This window comes from Aulonocara sp. 'chitande type north' Nkhata Bay, linkage group LG3 (genome assembly GCF_057382095.1).
Source record: "Aulonocara sp. 'chitande type north' Nkhata Bay isolate Kocher_YH1m ecotype deep benthic linkage group LG3, A_spYH_male_GT1.1, whole genome shotgun sequence".
Lineage (NCBI taxonomy): Eukaryota > Metazoa > Chordata > Actinopteri > Cichliformes > Cichlidae > Aulonocara > Aulonocara sp. 'chitande type north' Nkhata Bay.
Genome location: NC_141346.1, coordinates 76,848,796 through 76,871,701, shown reverse-complemented (window position 1 = coordinate 76,871,701; position 22,906 = coordinate 76,848,796). Strand labels below are relative to the sequence as shown.

The window sequence follows — 22,906 nt, the reverse complement described above, 5'->3', positions numbered from 1 at the left end:
TTAATTACTTAGTTACTTAGTTACTTTTTAAAAACACGATTTCCAACCTGAGTAGGTGATAAAGTGATAGATCTTTCAGCCCAATTCTACTTTTTCTGCATAATCCATCATACAAAATGTAATCAAATGGAAAAGTCTCTTTTTAAAACTTGTTTTATTAGATTTAATCTTTTAACTTTATGCATCGAGCAAACATTTAATTATCTGCAACATTCTCTGACTGGAAGAAATTAGTTTAACATTTAAACCTATTTTCTGCACATTCCAGCTCATAAAATAAAATATTTTTTGTGTTTACACTCAGTCTTTCAAATAGATGCAAGTAAAACACAGCAGAAAATAAATAAAGTCAAAGACTCAGCGGTCCTGTTGCTCTATTTTCACCTGTAAAGCAGGAGCAGGGTAGGCGGAGGTTTACCCTGGTGCAGGTGTGCCGCGGTCAGTGGAAGAATCCGTGAGTTTCTCTGTGAGTTTCCCATCACGTCGTAGCTACTCGGTGCTTGTTGGAAGTTTAGGGGTTTTTTCGCTGTAAAAAGAAGTTTTCTTCCCACGCACAGCGGACACTAATGTTTTTGTCACTTTTTATGGAATCAAACTCAAAGTAAGGTCAGTACTTCCACGCTTTAAACGCTGCACGCTCATACTCTCTCTGCACTCGATATGTGATCCATTGTTGATCTGCACACAGCTGTTGTCACTAACGGCGCACTCGCTTACGTCACTGTCGTGAGACATTCTCGCAAAAAAATCACGGTTTTAGTAACGCAGTAACGCAGCGTTCCTACGGGAAAGTAACGGTAATCTAATTACTGTTTTTGCAATAGTAATCCCTTACTTTACTCGTTACTTCAAAAAAATAATGGGATTACGCGTTACTGGAGCGTTGTTCTCCTCTGTAACAAAGCAGTGATAAAGGAATAGATGCTGATTTTATTCATTTCAACTTGTGTCTTTGTGCTGCTGGATTCAGTCTGAAGCAGGCAGCAGTGCTGAACCTACCAGTGTAAATGTGATGGTGGAAGCAGAGGCCAGCACTTGGCAGTGCTAAACACAATAAAAGACTCACAAGTTCCTGCTCAAAGGTCAGCTGCCTTCAGATCAATCATTAACCTGCAGCAGGTTGTGGCCTGATGTGTTTGTAAGAGTTTCACTTTCAGGAGGAGAAGATTTAAACGAGTCACACAAATGTGAACTACAAAGTCTGTGACACACAATTTATGCAAACTGCATGAAATCTGACCTGAAGAAATCCAGTCTTCTGCCTGTTGTGGTTGTGACAGCTGCTCGTAGGAGAGTTTGTTTGTAGGAGGTGGAGATGTTCTCAGATCAAGTGCGTAATCGTCTCTTTGTGTAGACGCTAAAAGCTGTGAGCCAAAACTCTCTGCTCTGAAACTCTTCACTCAGTCCTCACGCTGAGAGTTTAGAGGCTGAACTTCTTGTTCCTCCATAACACTTTTCATGAAACAGCAGAAATGAGCTTGTGTTTCTCAGCAGTGCGCACACAGAGAACCGATCCTCTCTGCTCAGTCTGAACAAATCAAAGTGAAACGTCAGTGAAAACACAGCTGCTGATCAAACTGTGTCAGATTAATGCCTCAATGTTTCACTGTGAGGTTAAAAAATACATAAAAATGATTTAAAGAAGTAGGAGGCAGATTTTCACAATAAGAGCACTTTGTTTTTAATTCAGTTAATGTCAAACTGTCATCAACACCTCTGTGTCGTCTCCGTCTCTGAGCAGATTCAGGCATTACTCAAATAATAAAGGCTTTCTTTCACTATTATACTTTTCATTAGTCTCCAGGTTGATGATTATAAACAGAATTATTAAAGTTTTTATCATTTCAGGCTGAAAATCAACATGAATTTGGTTCTAATCAAAGAAGCTCCTTTAATGTGTGTCATTAAAATCCTCACACAGACTTAAAAAGGCGACATTAACATTAAAATAAATGAAAGAAGCTTCAGCTGAGAGCTTCATGCAGTCATCATCAGCAGCTCATAGCAGTCACAGCTCTTTATTACGCAGCTTTGCAGGAATTAAAGTGGCTGAAGTGTCAGAGTTTGTGTGAGAAGCTGCTTCATGGACAGCTGTACACACGTCTTTATTATTTCCTCATAAATCAAACACACAGGTTTGTCTGCAGATGATTTAAAGTGTGTCGTTGTGCAGTTAAAGCTGTTTGTGTGACGCCCTGACCTCCTGTGAATGAAACAGCCAATCAGATCCATCAGAGAGAGAGCAGGAAGTGTTGTGTGTTTGTGACAGAACAAGGAAACAGTGATGATGATGAACATAAAGGTCCTCTGATGTTTCCTGTTACAGTAACGCTTGTTCATCTGTTGCTCTCCTACACTTTCCTATAAATAAAGGAGAAAAAGTGCGTTTAGTTTCATTTCCTACAGCTCAGAGTTACACTTCACATTCCTGCTGTCACATCAAAAAGCTTCACTTTGGTCCAACATCTACATGTTAACATGAAACACAGACAGACTCAGAACATCTGGAACATCTGCACTTTGACCCAAACTGTTATAGCAGGATATTTTCTGCATATTTCTTATGTTGGACCTGTTTGAACTGTAAACGACCTGTAATCATCTGTAAATGGTGTGAGACACACTGAGGCCACCTACAGGGCAGCTGGGGAACAGCAGGGATCTGAAATCATACGAGACGTTAGTGAGTGAGAAGAACAAACGGACTTAAGATGGCTCGAAGTGATCAAAGTTGATCTAAAACAGAAGATAAATCCACTGATTCTTTGTAAAGTTCATCTGCTGCTCACATGAATCCATGAAAGATTTATTTCACTGAATGTTTCTTCAAAGCTCATTTCAACCTGTTGAAGTCATGAATGAAAGTGCAGACTGAGAGTGGATCACATGATGTTTGAGGTGTGTCATGTGACATGTTCAGTATTGTCACACATGTCTAGATTGTCCCTGATATCATAACTGCTCAAACACTGATGATTATATTTGAAGAATTATTCCTGATGGCAGCAAAGTTTGAATGGAGCTCTGTCTGTGCTGATTTGTCGCCCTCTGGAGGTCAAAGCACAAACCTACAGGGCAGCTGGGGAACAGCAGGGATCTGAAATCATACGAGATGTTAGTGAGTGAGAAGAACAAACGGACTTAAGATGGCTCGAAGTGATCAAAGTTGATCTAAAACAGAAGATAAATCCAAAGCAGCATCAGATGAATGTTACCATTTCCAGTTACGGTGCCCTTCATCTAATATGGAAATGTGTTGTTGTTTTTTTAGCCGTGTTGTTGTTCTTCCTATTGTGTTTAGGCCAGAGATGCTCTTCAAACAGCGGACAGACATGACCACATTACAAGAACATGGTGTGAGTCCGATTTGATATTCCAGTCAACGCTGAGAGACCTTAACCAGGAAGTCAGAGGTCAGCTGATGCTGCGAGCAGGAAGTGAACCAAGGGAAAGGTCCACTCTACTCAATCTCAAAGAAAATATGCTGGTATTTGTTGATGTTGATGGTACAATAAAAATATATAATATAATAAATAATAAAATATCATGTGATGATGAGATGTGTTGTTGGTGTTTGTATTTTCTGTAAATGTCTTTTTTAATGTAAATGCTTTGTTCCAGACGGACAGGGAATCAGTTGCTGTACGATGACATCATCTTGATGTTGACGAGGAGGGCGAGAAAAACTAGTTTTGTCCTGCAGATGGCGATCTTGCACCGTGTTCAGAGAGCCGACACTTTGATGGTGCTGCTCTACTCAGCTTACTTTAGCCTGGGTTGGACTCTATATGAGCAGCTTCCACTCTGGTTTCACTCTTAAACACACTTGTTTGATTTCACTTGTAAAAGTTGAAGAATAAATATTTTATTACAAAATTATTTGTTGATGCATTTTTTTAGGGTCAAATATCCTGTTTGATTTGAGGAATGAACTGTTAAGGTGGAAAAAGTGAATCAGGTTAAAATAGTGGTGCTTTATATCAGTGAAGATGTATAATGTAATTTAAAATGTTGATGATGGGTTGTAGTGGGCTTGTACTTACAAAACTGCCTCATTTTATTGGAACGATCCACAGTTGCATCCATTCACGGATGACATCTGACATCATTTGACATCTGGTCTGAACACGTTTGTACACAAGATGCCTCAGTTCTGGATGTTCCCACAGACTCCTCTGTGCACCTAAAGAAAAGGTCAAGGGTCAGCAGCACATGTAGTTGGGACAATTCTTCAGTCGCACAAACTACACAATCATTTTCCTCCAATGACGACTTTTCACTTGCAGAAATGGTCCTGTGTGATTTCCAGGCTGTGATATAAAAACTAGTTCCTAATGGCAGCGACTCACTCAGTAAACATGTGTTTCCTTCACCAACCTCACACACAGATCCAATAAGATCAGGAAGTGGGCAGTATAGTACAATATGTGTTATTCTGTGCTGCACTGCCCAAACTAAAGATCTGCTGAAGTGTTGGAAATGATCCAGATGTTTATTTTGGACGATACAGCAGAAGATCAGACATGAAAGTGGAGATAACACAGAAGACCTGCAGCAAAGGTCAGAGGTCAGACTGGGCCCCTGGATTCAACAATGAGCCAATGATCATCAAGCAGTGACTAAAGCAGAGCCCTGACGTTCTGACATTCATCACACAGTCAGAACAAATGTCTGCTGATGACTTCATCTCATGAAACGACTGATAGATGTCAGTTCATTGATCAGCTGAGCTGCTGATCTTCATCGTCACAGAAACATTCAGCTTGTTTCAATCAGTAAACAACTCCCACTACTCCCAGTTTGAACTGTTCCCACTCAAAATGCTGTGAGAACAATGATCATTGTAGAACTTCACAAACATCACGTGTTGTTTTCCACATGTAAGATCAGCAAACACACAGAAACTTCCTGTTGCCACACAAGGCCTCTAAAATCTCTTCCACGCTTTCTGTCTGAAGTCCACTCTCTGTGTCGGATCCACAGGAAACAACAAGATCTTATTAACATGGTTTTCAATGTGTCTCCTTCCAAAAAGTCCAACCAATGAACAAATGTGTGTATTTGTGGAGGCCGAACAAAAGCATGACACATTTCTCTGTTTCTATAAACTGGAGTCAAACACAAACATGAAGAGTTTCACTGACAGACTCCAAAATGCCCCCACAGTGGATCAAAGGGAAATCCTACAGTGTGGCCAGAGACTCTTAATGGCTCCAACATCAACACATCCACAATGTTGGATCCAGTTCTGCCTCACAGAGTTACTAAGACACACCCTCTGCCAGCATCACAACAGCTCCACCTGCTTCACCTGCCTCCTCAGCATCTGTACACCTGAAGAGAAAAGAAAGGCTCCAACAGCTCAAATCTACAAAGGATTCATGAAGTTTCATCCAACAATAACATGTTTGCCTTCCACAGTGTGCTGTTAGACACCACTGTACCTCTGCCATTTCAAAAAGAGCAGCTTGGGAACATTTTGGCTCCAAACACTTTGTGTTTAAGTTCTTTGTTTTCTTTGTGAAGCCGACAACATCTGGAGCTTTGTGACTCATAGAAACATCATTTTGTTCTTTAGATGACAGCAGATTGGGACTGAATAATCAATCACTATCAAACCAATAAAGACAAACATGCTGATTTTACAGGAACTTTGTTGGAGAAGCTGCAAAGACATGAAACTGGTGGAGATCCCAAACCAGTTGATAGTGCTGGTTATTCCAAATAAAGCTGTTTCCCTTTGAGATGAAATGACTTTCTGTCCTGATATATAATAAAGATGTTGTTGTTTTTGAGCCCCTGTATTAAAAGTAGTTTAAAGTCAGCTTGAGTTTGATGTCTTTATGTCAAAGCTGCTCATGATGTTGAGCTGCTGATGGAATAAAAACAATATAAAAGCATGTAGTCCAGACTTAAATGTAGCCTGTTGTTAGCTGAGGTCCACACACAGTGTTTGACAGTGTAAAGTGTGTGAAAGGGCTGCTGGTGGAGCTCACTAGGATGAGCAGGTGACCACGAGGTGGAGAGCAGCTGGCCTGGCTTTGACCCGGGCCACGCCCCCTTTCTCTCTGCTTTGCTGTCACTTATCTTCACTGCTCTGTCCAATAAAGCTGAAAAAGGCCCCGAATCAAAGAAATCTGCTGCAGCCTCTGAAATGTCTTCTGTTTCCTTCCTGACGGCTTTTTCACCGTCAGCCCATCAGACAGTCCAGCAGCATTTATGATGATGTCATGATGTTGAAGAGGCTGCTACGGTGGCCTCCCATGACCCCCAGCCTCATCACAGCTGAGATGCAGACATTTGAAAACATTCAGCAGACAACTGAATAACAGTCCAACACAACAGTCTGTGTGCAGACACACACTGACCTTTCATAGAGTCAAACACAGCTGGTTGAGTCATTTCTCTGTGAGTCTAAAGTGAATCTAGTATTTGAAAGTCCACTTCCTGTGTTTGTTGTTGAAGACTTCTTCAGCTTCTTCTCAAGGACATCAGCTGCTTGTTTGGCAGCAGAGGCAGTTAAGAAGCTTCCTGAAAAACACTGAACAGTGAGTTCACTGTGGCATATGACAGATTCAGCTTTCTGTGTGCAAATGTGTCTGTGTCGACCTTTCAAATGCTGTTGAATCCAAAACATCAGCGGCTCCTCGGCTGCTCGCTTCATGCACTTCTGTCTGTGTGACAGTCCAATGACATCACAGCTGTTTCCAGCCCCAGTGTCTCAGGACTGGACACCTTTAAACATGTCGAGGATCAAACAGCCGTCATGTATCTGTAGCAACAACATCATTGAATCTGTAACAACTGGAGCCAAACCAGTGGCTCTGCTGGGATCACTGGTGAGCCAACACTTCCTTGTTGATGCAGATTTCAGGGCTTCCTTTTGCTCCTCCGTTATAACTGTTCTCTCTTCTCAACACATGATGACACAAAGGAATCAGCAGTGACAAAGATGATGCTGAAGAGAAGCACACACTTCACACATATAACAGAGCAGTGCAGTTACACACACCTCTGCTCGACATCAGGCCTCAAACAAAGACACAAAACACTAACTTGACTCTAAACAGAAGAAACGAGCAGCTGTTTCTGTTCTGTGCTTATTTATATTTGACACACATGCTTCTCTTTGTGCAAACACACATCGCACTATAAGGGTAACCTCGCACACAATGATTGGACAGCACAGTGATGATGCTGGGAGATCCTATACGCAGCAACACAGAAACACTGAGAACTTTAAACAATGATGGAAAGTGTTATAAATGACTTGTTGGCCTCTGATCTGTCACAAACAGCTGAAACGTGTCTCTCATGAGTCACATGAAGGTTTTTGACAGAAAGGACAAAAAGTAGCTGCAGTCAGTTTGTGTCATTTTTATATTTATTCATCTGGGAGAAAAATCTGAGGGACATTAAAATGTGTTTTCAACAGAGACAAGAACATGAATATAACAGAACAGGTAAATGAACATGTTTCAAGTAAACAGCTGGACTGATCAGGTCCAAACACAGAGTGATAAACTTGTCAAACAGCTGTCATATCTTTATATAGAAGCTCTTTATAAATGCTGCTCACTGCAGTCTGTTTACTAATAATGTCAAAGTGTTAGAAACACAGAAACATCAGAATGGTCTTTGTTCACAGAAACCTGTCTGGGATCCTTTGTTGTTCTTTTGATGCAGAGTTACATTATAAATATAAAGAGTTATTTCAGAGTCTCATCAGTTTTCCTGCATGTCTTTATTTAACACATCAGCAGGGCTGAAGCTCTCATGTTAAACACACACTGATCTATGGACACGTTCATGTGTTTCTAACAGAACCAGGCTGTTATCAGCCTGCACTAACATTATGTCACACACACTGAATGTAACAGTGACAGTTTACATCATCACACAATCAGCTGTGATTGTTTCACTGTCATCAAACGAGTCAACAGGAAGTAGAATCAATAGAAACCAATCATTTACTGACAGCATGTCTGATGGAAATAAGTGCAGATTATGTATGAAGTCTAACTGCACACAGTAACTGTGTTACAATAAGGACTTAACAGCGCCCTCTGCTGGAGTGTTTCAGTACTGCGTTAACTAGAATACACCACCTCCTCCTCACACCACCTGCTACAGCTCTACTCTTCTATGACTACAGTCATCCACAGCACTGATGTGAGGTCACATGGTTCATATGTAAGGAGCACAGCTGACCTCAGGTCAGTTTAATGACTGTGAGCAGCAGCTGTGTTATTGTCACTGTGACAGGGAGACACTCTCAGACACAGCGCTCATGTCAGCTTGTTCTCATGCAGGAGGATCAGGAGCTCCATGTTTGTCTTTCTGTTTGAATCATGATGTGTTTGTGCCATCAGAGTCTGTCATGAGTACTCAGGGTTTCACAGCAGCTCTTCTGGATGCTGACGAGGACTCCAACCTCATGTTTCACCTCTCTGAGCTTCTGATGTCTGTGAACACTCGTGTTTCTTCTCTGGGCTCATCTGGACAAAAACACCTTTCTGTGTTTGGCTGCAGCCTCATTCTGACTGACAGGAAGTGTGTTATCCATGAGCTGCACTTCTGTGAGGAAGTTTCCTGCTGTGTTTCCTGTCTGTGGACAAACACGAGTGTTCCAGCTGAGGACTTGGTTCCTTCCACCTGTCCATACAGGACATCACGCTGTCTGCAGCTCTGTAAATGCAGCTCCAGGTCCTTCCACGTGCTGCTCTGTATTTGTGCAGTTTGTAGTGTGTCCTGGGAAACGTAGCACACATGGTGTTCTTCTGCTGTTTCCTCCTTTCACTGAGTGTGAAACACTGACGCTGTGCTGTTGTTCACAGAGGGGAGCTGATTCTAGCTGCAGCTGGACTCTGTCATCTAACTGAATGTGTTGGTGCTGATCACGGGGCTCTGAGGGGGGAGCAGCAGGAGGACTCTGGATGCTGACGTCAGTGTATCTGTGGAAGCTCCCACAGCGTGTCTGTCATTCAATATTGTGCTGTATATTGTATCTATGCAAAGATGAACAGACTGTGTGTTCACTGGTCTCTGTGCTGCAGCTCTGATGTCATCATCACTCCCTCCTCCACCCTCAGCAGTCCCAGCATGCTGCTGTGGTGCACCCCACCCTCACTCTACACCTGAGCCACAGACCACACCCTCCACCTCAATATACACCACAGTTTTCTCTGCTGTGGAAATGAGATCAGGAGGAAATCATCATTATTATTATTTAATAAACGCTCACATTAATGTGGGCTTATTTGTTTCATATTAGAAACATTAGTTGAGTGTTTTTAGTATAAAATGGTCAAAGTCCCTCTTTTTGCTCCTCCCCTCACCTGTGGATGGACGGTGCTGTTACCGTGGTGACAGCTTGGATGTGTTTCAGTCCTGCCTGGTTATCACTGCAGGAATCTTTCACATTTATTACAGGTAATAACTCTGATTTTTCTGTGTATTATGAACTAAATGTATCCTGATACACACAGAGATGGATGAGCAGAGGTCACATGATGAAAGAACAAACATGGAGTCTTTGATTTATTTAGATATTTATTGATGAATGCAAACAAACCTGACTCTGAACCATCGTCCAGCAGAACAAACCTGATCACATGACCTGCTGACCCAAACAGTGCAAAGCTCCATGGCAACAACAACAAACAGCCTCACATATGTTAACAGAGGCTGTTAGAAGCACAGAGTCTTTACAGTCTTTCTCCTGTTTGGACACAGATCTCTGCACATCTTCATCACAGTTACTCACAGACGTGCAGAGTGTGTGGATATCAAAGCTAAGTTTCCACCATGTTTGTAGTCTGTACTGGGACTCATGGAGCATCTCTCTATGAGCACTCAGTGCTTTAAACAGTGAGTCCCAGTTTAACCAGCAGCCTTCACACCACACATCACACAGACATGGAAACTTCAAACCTCAGACTGAAGACACCATCAGAAATAAACAGATTGTGATGAAGATGAAGAACTGGACCAGTTTGCTGTGGTTTCTTCTGTTCCTGTCAGAAATAAGAGTCTGGCAGCACTTTGCTCTCCTTCCACATGTTTAAGGAGGAAGTGAAGAAGAGTGAGTGAGTCGTCTTCCTCTGTGGGCCCAACATCAGGCAGCAGCCACGTATTTTTAAAAACCCAGCACACTGCTTCAGAAACACTGAGTCCAGGTGACCAGAGTCATGTGATCAGTGAGGTCTTCACTCAGGACGTCACTGCTTCAGGACCTGATTCAGAGGTTTATGAGGACGTGGATCATTAGTGCTGATGTTGTGTGAGAGCTGGTGAACCATGGGGAACATAAATAACAACCAGGCCATCAGCAGTTCTACCCCCAGCTCTAACACCTACATAATACACTATACATATAGTTATTGTTAAGGTTCAAATATTGAGGAAGGAGAGTACAAACAACCAGGTCCAGAAGAGCTTGGTCAAACAATTGATTTTAATGAACACACGCGTGGGGGGACCAGCGCCGTACGCAGACAGCGCTGATCTCCGACTAATCAAAGCATGAACAGATATTTTATACCATCGGGGTTTGAATTTAATGACGCCCCTTCAACGTCACACAGATACATACATACATACGTCAAATCAAAACCACAATGACTTTTAACACAGTTTGAAAAGAACATTATCTCTATCTTCATGGCAGATGTTTCCTGTCAACCTTTTGACTGCCGCTTCTCCAAAACCACAGACCATGCTCTGCAGTAAGATACCACTTCTGCACGCCCGCAGTTGCAAGCAAACATGATTAACCTCTCACCTATAACTGAATGTATCTACTATGTGTGTGTGTGTCACGACCTCACTTGGCACTCTGTGTCACCTCTCACCTACTAACGCTCGCAGTCAAACAGAGGCCACTCTCACATGTGTTAGCAGTTTACTAAAACTATATATGTAGTATATTGAATAAATGTTTTAATCAAGAACCTCTACTAGAAGTTTAATAAAAGAATATAAAAGTATAAAAGATAATAATGAACAACCTGGTTATTCAAATAGCATCATCCAAACAGCTCCTCAGAATAAGCTGCACTTACACTCTGCTTTTAGTTTCACTTTTGCAAAAGCACGCTCTGCAAACCTGCAGTTTCCTGTCAAGACTTTGCACAGAGTGGACTCAGAATCAACAGAATCAGCCCATACACACTTAAGATTATAACAAGCATTCAAAAGCATTTAAGATCATAGATTCAACTCAACAGTTTAAAGTGGTTATAACTGCACCTGTAGTAAAGGCTAATTGGGTACCAAAATGTTTAAACATCTGAATGCAATATCAATGCTGTAGATTATATTATTAATGCAATGGTAATGATGATGATTATTAACAGTAGCAACAAAATAATTTCCCTGATCTCCACATTATATAGGTTATAGTATGTTATATATAAACGTAGCTGAAGCAGTTTCATTTGCAGCTTCACGCTGCACTTCACATGTTTGTCCACCAGATGGCAGCACAGAGGCCTGTGTTGGAAAGCTTTGAGTAATGAAGCGTTTTCAATCCAAGCTTCAGAAAGCTTCATGTGGTCATCAAGGAAGCAACCAGGAAATATCTGCTGTGTGTAAAAACAGCAACACAAGAATCCAGGATGAAGACAAGAAACTCAAAGCTCACAAAACAGGTGGAGCTAATTTTGTGACGTGTTTCTGTAAAAACACCACAGAAGTGAATCATCAAAGTTTCCATGTGAGCTGATGATGCTGCTGCAGAGTTTCTGTGAACCTCCTGTGACCCCGCCTCCTCATACAGAGACATCTGATTGCTCTTCAAACTGCATCACATGGACACATGTGATTGTGTGTTGTAGTATTGATCCCAATGCTGGTATCAGTCCTGGATCAATAACACTGGATGGATGCGTTCAGCATGGAGCCCTGAGCTGTGTTACAGACAAACATGGAAACTGACAGGTCTGTGTCATTCACAGTCTGTAACACTTCTAAACAACAGAGGCTGACCCAAGTGCCTCAGAGCCAGGCACGCTCACATCACAGCTCTCTAAATAAGCCAGTTTCAAAATAAGAGCTGAAAGCTGTGTTTGCTTGTGTTAGCTTATTATTGTGGAGACTAACATTCAGTGATCATGTGTTCAGACTCATAATGATTACTCTCAGAAATCCTGATCTTTGTATTTACTGTGTGTTGGATCAATAACTGAGATTCATGGTATCACACAGCTGTGCTGCTGCTGATGTCAGCACATCTGGAACAATACGAGGTATCTGCTACCAGACTGAGCAGGACGTGAGACCTGTGGACTGTTTAAAGCTGTCCCTCCACAGCTCACTCAGACCTGATCCACACCTCAGTGATATTCTCTGACTTCCTCAGTAGAGACAGAAACCATTCAGATCTGGGACCATCAGCTGACTGATGATGTCACACAGACTGTGTTTTTCAGGAACAGTGATTCTGATGTGAGCCTGCTAGCTGACAGCAGACCTGATGAAAGCACATGTTCACATCTGTGAGGACAGACTGGACTCTTTGACTGCACCTTGGTTCTCCTCAGAGGTCTGTACAGGAGCATGTCCACCCCCACTGAAGATCTCAGTCACTGTGAAACATAGAAAGCTGCTTGTGTGGCCTCTGCCTCACATGTAGATACAGCTACAGGTTTCTCTGTCAGTCAGACTGAAACAGTGTCCTGATGCTGCATCATTCAGCTCTGTGCCCCAGTCAGCATCACTGGGAGCTACCAGTGTTTCTGCCCTTTTCCTGTAACACTACACTCAGCACAGGCTCAGCTGGTATCCAGTGTTGGACTTTGGCTTCAGCTGCTGTGATAGATCCTCTAACATAGATCAGCTCTGCTACATGTTGTTAGATAAGTGCAGCTGCTGTCATGTCCTGATGTTTCTCTGGCTCAGCAGCTTCTCCATCAGAGGTTCACATGGAGCTGATCCAGTATCTCCAGTAACTGTGTTCTGTGCCTCACTGGTTCATCCTTCTGTCTGTGTGACGTCAGTCAGATGTTGAAGTTAAACTCTGTAATCTTCACTGTGTCACAGAGTTCAGTGAGTCCCGTTATTCACAGTATCAATCAGATCATCAGAGAACAGCTGATCAGCAATCAGTGGTGCCAACAGCGCCTCCTGTGGTGAGAGGATGCAATAATGCAACGTAGCATTTTTCCACTGAACACTTGCAGTCATGGAAACTGTCTGTTGGATCTGTGTGACGTTGCTTTCTTGGTTAGAGTTCCTCACAAATGTCCAGATGATTCTTCTAATGAGGCGTCGACCATGTTTGCAGCTCTTTGGAAGAAAACGTCGCCCTTTGCCATCCTTACTTTTCTTTGACTTCTTCAAATGCAGCTGAACTCCAGCTGGTATTTTCTTGGACTTTGCAGCTGTTTCTGGTCATCAGTTCATTCCTGCAAACCTCTGAAGCTGAACAACAATGATGCTGCATTGCTGGCTGATCCCAAAAGGTTGATTCTGTTCATCTGGACGTTTTCAGAAACGTTTGCTCACTGATCAGGTGACTTCTTCAGTCTCAGCTGACTGCAGCTTTACAAGCTTACAAACAGCACATTTGCACAATGACTGAAAGCAGCAGCACCTGATATATATGATACTAATATAATACATATACATATATAATCCATACTAATGATGAAGGAACTGAGCTCACAGTCCATTGTTCATTCAGTGAACTACTCAGTTTATTTTGGGCCTCAGAAATGCTCACTCTGTTTGTACATCACTGTCAGCAATAGACTCATTCTGCTGTGTGGACAGGAACACATGTGACATCACTTCCTGTTTGTTTGTGACTGAAGAAGTTTACAAGGAATCATTTAGAAGAGTTTCAAACATCAACTGATTGAATCCATGAATCTGAAAACGTGTTTGTGAGTGAAAGAGACAGACATGTACAGACTGAACTATCTGTTCAACAGTCAGAGTGTTTCTGTAACAGGAGACACTCTTTACACTCCACTCAGCACAGGGACACTGAGGCACCAGGAGAGCAGAACCAAAACCCAGGATAAAGAGTTTGAGTGAATGTGGTGTTGAAGGTGTGGAGGTGGATCAGAGTGTCAGAGGAGACTCTGTAGAAGGACAGAGTGCCAGCAGGACAGTCCACATACACTGCTGCTCTGTTAGAGACAGAGGAGGAGGAGGAGGAGATGGATGCTGATCTGTAATTGTGACAGACATAACAAGGACCATCATCAGAGCAGCTCAGACTCCAGGACTGATCATTGTCTCCAAACAAACAGTCATCACTGACTCCTTTCCTTCTGATGCTTCTGTAACTCACTGATATATCAACTCTTCCTCTCCACTCGACCTCCCAGTAACAGCGACCAGTCAGACCATTTCTACACAGCAGCTGATAATCATCAAATCTGTCTGGATGATCAGGATATGACTGAACCTCCTCCACATGTGTCACCTTCCTGTTGTTGTCAGACAGTTGGAGCTTTGTGTTCACTGTGTTTGTGTCGATTGTGAGTTGACAGGAATCTGATGGAGAGAACAAACACAATCCAGCTGCAGTTATTGATCCATCATCTGTTCATTGATTGACACTTTGATGATGACTCCTGACATGATGAAGATGGTTGAATGTGTGCTGCTTTGTTTTCATGAATCCCATTAAAAACACACTTACACTTCCTCAGACCTGGTCTCAACCATCGGACTCCAGCAGGCTCCACCCTGAAAGGAGGAGGGGGGTCAGAGCAGCACAGTCAGCATGCACACATGGACATTACATGGCTCTCACACACACACTGTTACACACTGAGCTCAAAGCTCGGCTCCACTGTTTTATTCAAAGAAATCTACATTTATTTATCAGCACATTTAAAAACAGCTTGAGCCAAAGTGCTGCACAGAGTAGAGAGAAAATAGGAAACATACACAGTAATGACTATAAAGACTGGTCAGGATTGAAAGCTACAGAGTACAAATGTGTTTCCAACCGGCTTTTAAAAATGTCCAGTGTTGGTGACGACCTGATGTGAAGGGCGACTGTTCCAGAGTTTGGCTGCAGCCATCGATAAAGCTCACCTCTGTTTTTACGTCTAGTTCTGGTCAGAAGCTGCTTATCTGCAGACCTGAGGGCTCCACTTGGATTCTTTTGTTAAAGAGAGATAAGATGGAGCCAATCCATTCACAGATTTAAAGACAACCAGATCTGGAAGTGGATTCTACCACGTACTGGTAACCAGTGGAAAAAGCTGGTGATGGGTCGTCTAGCACAGACCCACCGCTGGAACCAGACAATTGATGAGGGAGAGAACTGTGACAGCGCCGTTCCTTCACTTGACCTCAGTCGCTCTCGTCTGCTCCCTCGTAACACTGCTCTTTATTGAGCTTACATGAATATGCACAAGTTCATTATGACGTCTTACACAGGTATGAACAAAGAGTACCAGTCTGTGCATAGTGTGTGTGTGTGTGTGTGTGTCTGTGTGTGTGTGTGTGTGTGTGTGCGTGTCTGTGTGTGCGTGTCTGTGTGTGCGTGTCTGTGTGTGTGTGTGTGTCTGTGTGTGTGTGTCTGTGTGTGTCTGTGTGTGTGTGTGTGTGTGTGCGTGTGTCTGTGTGTGTCTGTGTGTGCGTGTCTGTGTGTGCGTGTCTGTGTGTGTGTGTCTGTGTGTGTGTGTGTGTCTGTGTGTGTCTGTCTGTGTGTGTCTGTGTGTGCGTGTGTGTCTGTGTGTGTCTGTGTGTGCGTGTGTCTGTGTCTGTCTGTGTCTGTGTGTGTGTGTGTCTGTGTCTGTGTGTCTGTGTGTGTGTCTGTGTGTGTCTGTCTGTGTGTGTCTGTGTGTGCGTGTGTGTCTGTGTGTGTCTGTGTGTGCGTGTGTCTGTGTCTGTCTGTGTCTGTGTGTGTGTCTGTGTGTGTCTGTGTGTGTCTGTGTGTGCGTGCGTGCGTGCGTGCGTGCGTCTGTGTGTGTCTGTGTGTGTCTGTGTGTGTGTGTGTGTGTGTTCCAGATGTGACCCTGTGACCCCAAAGCTGGTGCTAAGAGTCCAGCGGTCCCCCTAACAAAGGGCTCTTATACTTAACCAGACACAGAGTAGGTGTCCTCCTACACCAGGGGTCTCAAACTCGCGGCCCGCGGGCCATTTGCGGCCCGCAGGACGATAGTTTTTGGCCCCACCTTAATATGAAAATGTAATGTTAGTTTGATAATGTATGACACTTTACAGTGTTGTGGGCGGAGCTGAATTAACCCACCAATCAGGGTGGGATATGGATCTCAGGGGACACCAGCCGGGCTTCATGCAAGCAGGGAAACATTTCTCAATGAGTCAAAGTTCCAGCAGCGTTGCCCTGGAGTGTTTCTTTCTTTCCTGTGCCTGGCTGGCTTCCTCCTTTCTATTGGGCAAACGCCGACATTCGCCCCAGCGCGCTGCGTTCACAACACTTCAAAAAAAGTTGTTTTTTTAAGTTGCTGCCCAGCGGGACATTATACGTATATAGATTTATACACACGTCAGTGGGATTTAAAGTTATTTTTCCACAGAGAGAGATCTCATATTAACTCTCACAGTGATGCGTAGGCGGCGGGATAAAAGAAAAGTCATGAACTCAATGCAGCCCAATTTAGTCTGCAGTCACATAGCGACACCTGTTCATCGGCAACAACAGTCCCCGGTAACCCGGACTAATTATAGGGTCGCACCGTAATTTGTGGCTCGATGTTTTTATTTGCATCACTGCGTTTGCATTGCAGCAAACATGAACATTACATATATTTCAATATAATGTAAAAGCAGTCAAAACAACTATCATCAGAAACAGCTGATGTTATTTGTTATATGTCACGGTGTCATTTCCGCTTCTTTCTCCTGTAACAACAGCCCGGTGCCGTGAGCAGTCGCCTTTTTTGCGCTCGCTATCCCTGCACTTTCTACCATCTGCAAACGCCACGGTGTTCGTGTCGTCATGAAAGACATGAACATCGAGCGTAAAAACAAAGGAGACTGCTACCGGCTTTTTATCTGCCGATCGCCGTGCTACGGTTGCAAGAAAAAGAAGCAGAAATGACGTTCTCTACGCGTTGAGACGTTCCCCGTCCGTCGGCTAAACGCTTGATTGAAACTTCAATGCGACAGTGACACCAAGTAGAATTATAAATGTCACATAGCCCCAAACATGTCTTTTTCAAAGCCTGCGGTGAAGAGAAAGGTTGGTGATGAGCACCGACAATTTCAGGAAAAGTGGGAAATGCAATATTTCTTTGTTGAGCACAGGGGCACCCCGACCTGTCTTATTTGCACAGAGAAAGTTGCGCTGCACAAGGAATACAATTTGAAACGTCATTACACAACTAGACATGCTGAGCTGGATGCAAAATACCAGGGAGACGAGAGAGCGAACCGGGTTGCCAGTCTTAAAACAGATCTACTGAGGCAGCAAGATTTCGCCAAGAAAGCAACCAAAGAGAATAATGCAGCAGTCGGAGCCACGTGGTTAGTGAGATGATTGCTAAAGCAGGGAAGCCATTCACAGAAGGTGCATTTGTCTAAAAGTGCATATTGCAGGCTGCAAATATAGTCTGTCCGGGAAAGAAAGGTCAGTTTAGCAACATCAGCCTTTCTGCCAACACCGCAGCAGATCGCATTTCTGACCTGTCAAGTGACATTTATGACCAACTGTGTGAGAAAGCCAAATGTTTCAGTGTATACTCAGTCGCTCTTGATGAGACCACAGACATCACCGACACTGCCCAGCTCCCAATGTATGTCCGTGGTGTTGATGACAGTTTTGAAGTGATGGAGGAGCTGCTCACAGTAATGTTTAGTTAGTAAAGTTTATGGGCCCTGTTAGAATCAATATTTCATTCTCATTCTGTTGTTTGAGAACAATAACAGAAAAATGTGCACTTGAGAACAAATTTATTGTGACTTCAGCTGTGAATGTACAGTTTGTCATTATTTAAGCTTCCATTTCCAAATGTTAGCTGACACTTTATTAGGTACACTGGTATCTATATCAGGTACACCTGTGACCTAAATGTTCCTGCAACCAGACTCCTTGGAGACCCCCTACATAAATATCCATGAACTATCCAGCTAGACTAGTGTGTCTGTCCCTGAAAATATTCCTGCATGTGTGATTGTTCATGTCTCATCTGCAGGAAACAAACAGGAAGTGAGTGAAGGACACAGGAAATGTTTCCAGCTCTTCCTCCTCTATCAGACATTCTCTCCATACCTGAGAGTGTCCAGTCTCCAGCCTGGATCCTTCAGTCCAGCCGACAGCAGCTTAATTCCTGAGTCACCTGGATGATTGTAGCTCAGGTCCAGCTGTCTCAGATGGGAGGGGTTGGAGCTCAGAGCTGAGGCCAGAGAAGTACAGCCTTCCTCTGTGATCAGACAGCCTGACAGACTGCAGACACACAAAACAACAATCAATCTGTCAACAATCGTTTTCTCTTTGTCACAATAACATCTATCCATTTACATCCATTCAATGTAACTTTATTTATAAGTGACAATTCTCAATGGACAACAACAGTCATCTGAAGCTGTTTAACAGTGTAAGGTAACAGCCTCCAATATTAGAGAGAAAGTCCCAAACATCAGACAATTGTGGAGATACAGAAATTCTTTTATTGCTGCCATATAATCTGCATCATTATAACTGCATTAATAATGTTCTTTACAGCATTATTCCATCTAATAATATTTCTCACAGTATTGATATTGCATTAAAGTTGTCTATTGAACATGTTCATTTGAGGATCCTTCAATTATGTTAACTCTTATTACAAGTACGGTCAGAAGTATTTCATTCACATTGCATATTTGTGCTTATGTCGAGTTGATGTTCGGTTCATTAAGGGTCTTAAGCTTCACTGGCGTGACTGTCCAGGTGATCCATGCTGAGGGAAACTAGAACAGGATGATTGCATGGATGCTTACAATACATATAACACATATAATCTAGGAATGTGTCAGGCCTGAGGCCTTAACTCATTTGGTGTCTCACTATATTTACTCTACTTGGCAACAGATGACCAGAGTCAATAATTAGCCCCAGAGACCCTGAGGGCTTGAAGTTTATTACCTTGTATGGAAGGTGTTACAGAAAAGAGAAGTTCTATGTCTGTTTATAGCCATTAAAGATGTACAAGATGTACCATTAACTGTGACTAATGTCTGGAACATATTTTACTCTGACTATTTTTATTGACGCCATGGGGGGGCGTATACCCCACTGCTTTGTAAGTGTCCACAACATGTATTTTTGTCAGAAGTCATAGGCTGATGTTTTCTCCTGTGTGTTAATAAACTCATCGTTTGATTGCACTTCTCTGGGGCCTCCGTGGTTTGTCTCACTGCTCTACATTGATAGATTTCGCGACACAATCCACTGTGAGCAGCACTTGGTGATGGTGGGAAGAAGAACTCCCTTTGACACAAAGATCCTCCCAGTGAAAACAGGCTCCAGGAGGAGCATCTACCATGACTGGTTGCAGGGTGAGGGGAAAGAGAAGAGATGAGCTCAGAGAGACAAGAACAAAACAGAGAGACAAAAGTTAAGGACATGCAGTAGTGACATATAAAAGCATCAGGGGTGAAAAGAGGGGAGAAGAAAGCAGAGCATCATGGGAAGTCCACCAACAGCCTGAGCCTATAGCAGCATAACTAAGGGATGGTTCAGGGTCACCTGATCCAGCTCGAACTATAAGCTTTATCAAAAAGGAAAGTTTGAAGCTGATCTTCAAAGTAGAGAGAGTGTCTGTCTCCTGAACTCAAACTGGGAGCTGCTGCCACACCCAGTCCAACATAGCCAGGCTGAGTCGTTAGATTAGTCCAACGTAAAGTCAGAAAGTCATTATTTATGTCACATTTTAGTGCAAATGTAGAAAAACTGTCCAAAAGTTATTTCTAAATCTGATATTAAACAGTTTAAATGGTGAAAAAAGCTGTAAAGAAAACAGAAAGAGTCAATAAAAGCCTCTTTAGAGGGTCACCAGTTTAAAACTCAGACATTTAAACTGGTGATTCTCCTTCTCTGCTCCATTTCCTCTCTAGACTTCCTGTTGCTAGGAGGGATTTGATTGGCTGAACGTCCTTTTAGCCTTTCTTTAGTTCTTTGGGTGCTAATCAAAGAGGAAAACACACGAGTCATGTGACGTGACATAAGGAGCGCTCTGATTGGTTGGGATTGACAAACTATGGTGCTGTTTGCAAGCTTCGCTTTGCAGAGGCAAGAAAATCTCTTAGATAGTGATGAGACGCTCCACAGTGACATTTCCACACTTTGGAGCTTCTGAAGTGCAGATGTTTGGAAACGCTGCTCCAACGTGTGGTTCAAACACTCAGGTCACGTGACCTCAGCTGCCACAGGTGGCATACCTGCTGCTTCCATGTTAGCATGTTAGCTCCAACAGGTGGTCAGTGTGAGAGCAGAAGATGATATCAGTGACATCCAAACAAGGAAGGAAGATACCGTTGAAGGCAGCGAGCAGTGACTGCTGTGAACAGTGTCCTCACACTATTTTCTCCCTGTGTCAACATACATGAGGCTGCTTCAGCTGCAACACACCACAAACACCTTTATACAACTAAATATACTGAGAGCACACTGCTGTGGTTGCTCTGGTAACCATCCATATATCCAGCTGTTTGGGGCCGAGTCTGCTTCCTCATCCTTGGTTCAACCCTCAAAGTCTGATGTGTTTTTTTGTGATTTGGTTTTATTTGTTGTTCTATACACTGTGAAACAAAGCTAGAAGCCCCTGTGGTTCAGTGGGGGACTCAAACCCAGGACCCAACCTGCTCCAACAACAGTCAGAAGGATTTTGTTAAGTCTCATTTTCTGTTCATTAGGAAAACATCAATAATGAAGAGCACATGTTTATAGAAGCACATTCAGACCAATGACAACAGTCCATTCACACTGCCCTCCACCTTTTTAAATGTGAGTAAACACATCATGGTTCTGGTGCTGATGTGGTATCAGGGACAGGTGATGATTTTGAACTCAGTCTGAGGTTTGATTACATTGAACCTGCACTGCTTTATCCTGTTTATGACACATTTATACCCAAAGTCGCAGCTGGATAACAAAGAACGAGGAAAAACACATTTGTTGAGAGAATTGTTAACAAATGTGGTGAGAGTGTTGTAATAGTTACAGACAGAACTATGATTTATTTATTTAAATGCATTCAAGGACATTTTTTTACTCACGCTATGTCTCTTCCACAATGTTATTTTTCTCTCCTACAACGTACGTTACAATTACATTAGCATGACCATTTATCCAACTTAGGCGATGACATCATTTAGCGACTTCCAGCGACTTTTAGGACAGCCAATAGCAATTTTCCTTACTGAGGAATTGGCAACACCAGGAGCTGTGGGTGGATGGCAGCATCATCATGAAGGATCAGTGTGAGAACACATCATCATCCACAAAGAAAACCAGTCTGAGTGTCTGACGCTCTTGTTAGAAAGACGCAGTCGCAGCTTGTGGGTGCAGTTAGCTGGTTTGCTAGTTAGCTGCTCTGCTAGTTAGCTGCTCTCCTAGTTAGCTGGGAGCTAACTCACTCGAACATTTGATGCTAAACTGTCTAAACTGTGTGAGCAGCATTCATTGCTGCTCTGTGTTACTCTCCAGCCTCTCTTTCACTTAGTCCTCTCAGTTTTTTCCTCCTTAAAAACTAGAAAACCTTCTTTTTCAGCTTCTCCTCCACACCCGAGCTGTGGCTAAGGTGCTACCAGCACGCAGGCTCGGTGTGTACAAATTCATGGGCTGCATCCTCCTGAGGACACATTTGTAGACCGATTACGTCACAGCGACGCACCGAAGGCTGTCCAAATTCCTCCGAATGCAGCCGACAAATGCGTCCTCCTTTCCCCGAATTTGAAGGATGGGTCGGGTGTGTCCTTCGTGGCCCACCATATCCCAGAATTCATAGTGCGGCCCAGCCAAACTCCAGCTTCCAGTAATGGCGACCGCTACTAAGTTTTAAAATTACTCTTATTAATCTTCCTGGGTCACAAAATAAACTTTTAACATATTTTCAGGGGAGAATGTGGGTGTGTAAACTTCAAATATCTGCTCGGTTTATCAAGATATCGCATATTTGCAAAAGTGCTTTGACGTTTTCGGCGACGTCTGTTACCCAGCTAGTCGAGAGCTCGAGGGTCACTGAAGCCGCAGAGAACGGCACAACTCCCGGCACATCATTTTCAGATCACCGCGGACTTTTGCTACTCAGGTTAAAAGTAATATTAGTAACATATGACTGAATCTATATCTCACTTAAAGCTTTCTGTAAATGAAAGAATCAGTGAAAATGAGGCGCTTCAGCTGATTTTAAACAAAAACACTGAACATAACCTGATCCAGACCAGGTTATTGGTTCAGCATCAGTAACGGTGATGTAGCCAGGTAGAAACAGAGCTAGACAGACAAACATTTATGCTCACAATCACACATCTCCAGTTAACCCAGCATGCATGTTTTTGGACTGTGGGAGGAAGCAGAGAACCTGAAGACAACCCACACAGGCCACACTATCACTCTTATTTACAGAATTATAATCTAATTAGATGATAAAGTAATAAATTATTTGGTATTTTAATGAAAATACATTTTAAGCAATAGCTTATAAGTCAACAATTTTAGTTAAAAAAAGTGACAAATCAAACAGTCAATAAAACCTTCTACAGCTGAAACTAATGTAGACAATGTTGGGGTAAAAATCAGAGACGATAACTACCAAAATAAAACAGGAAGTGGATAACATTGAAGCTCACTTTAAGCTCAACAGTCAAACTCTGTTTTGTATTAATCTATTGTTTTGAATTTTTGTTTACATTTTATGTTTAAGTGAGGTAATGAGTCATATCACTATGACCAAATATATATTTCATCTTTTCAGTCAGAAATAATCAATTG

General features: G+C 42.8%; 1 protein-coding gene across 1 annotated transcript in view; it reads right to left on the bottom strand.

Annotated features, from left to right (window-relative positions):
* The window catches only part of LOC147337064 (protein NLRC3-like), a 280,764-nt gene that overhangs the window by 80,139 nt on the left and 177,719 nt on the right, over positions 1-22,906 (bottom strand). Inside the window, exons 11-13 of the mRNA XM_086285728.1 lie at positions 18,203-18,376; positions 14,654-14,700; positions 9,569-14,505 (exon numbers count right to left, since the gene is read on the bottom strand). Of these exons, the coding sequence (XP_086141854.1) occupies positions 13,976-14,505; positions 14,654-14,700; positions 18,203-18,376 (751 nt within the window). The 3' untranslated portion in view covers positions 9,569-13,975. Of the gene's footprint in view, positions 14,506-14,653; positions 14,701-18,202; positions 18,377-22,906 lie in introns of the transcript that reaches the window.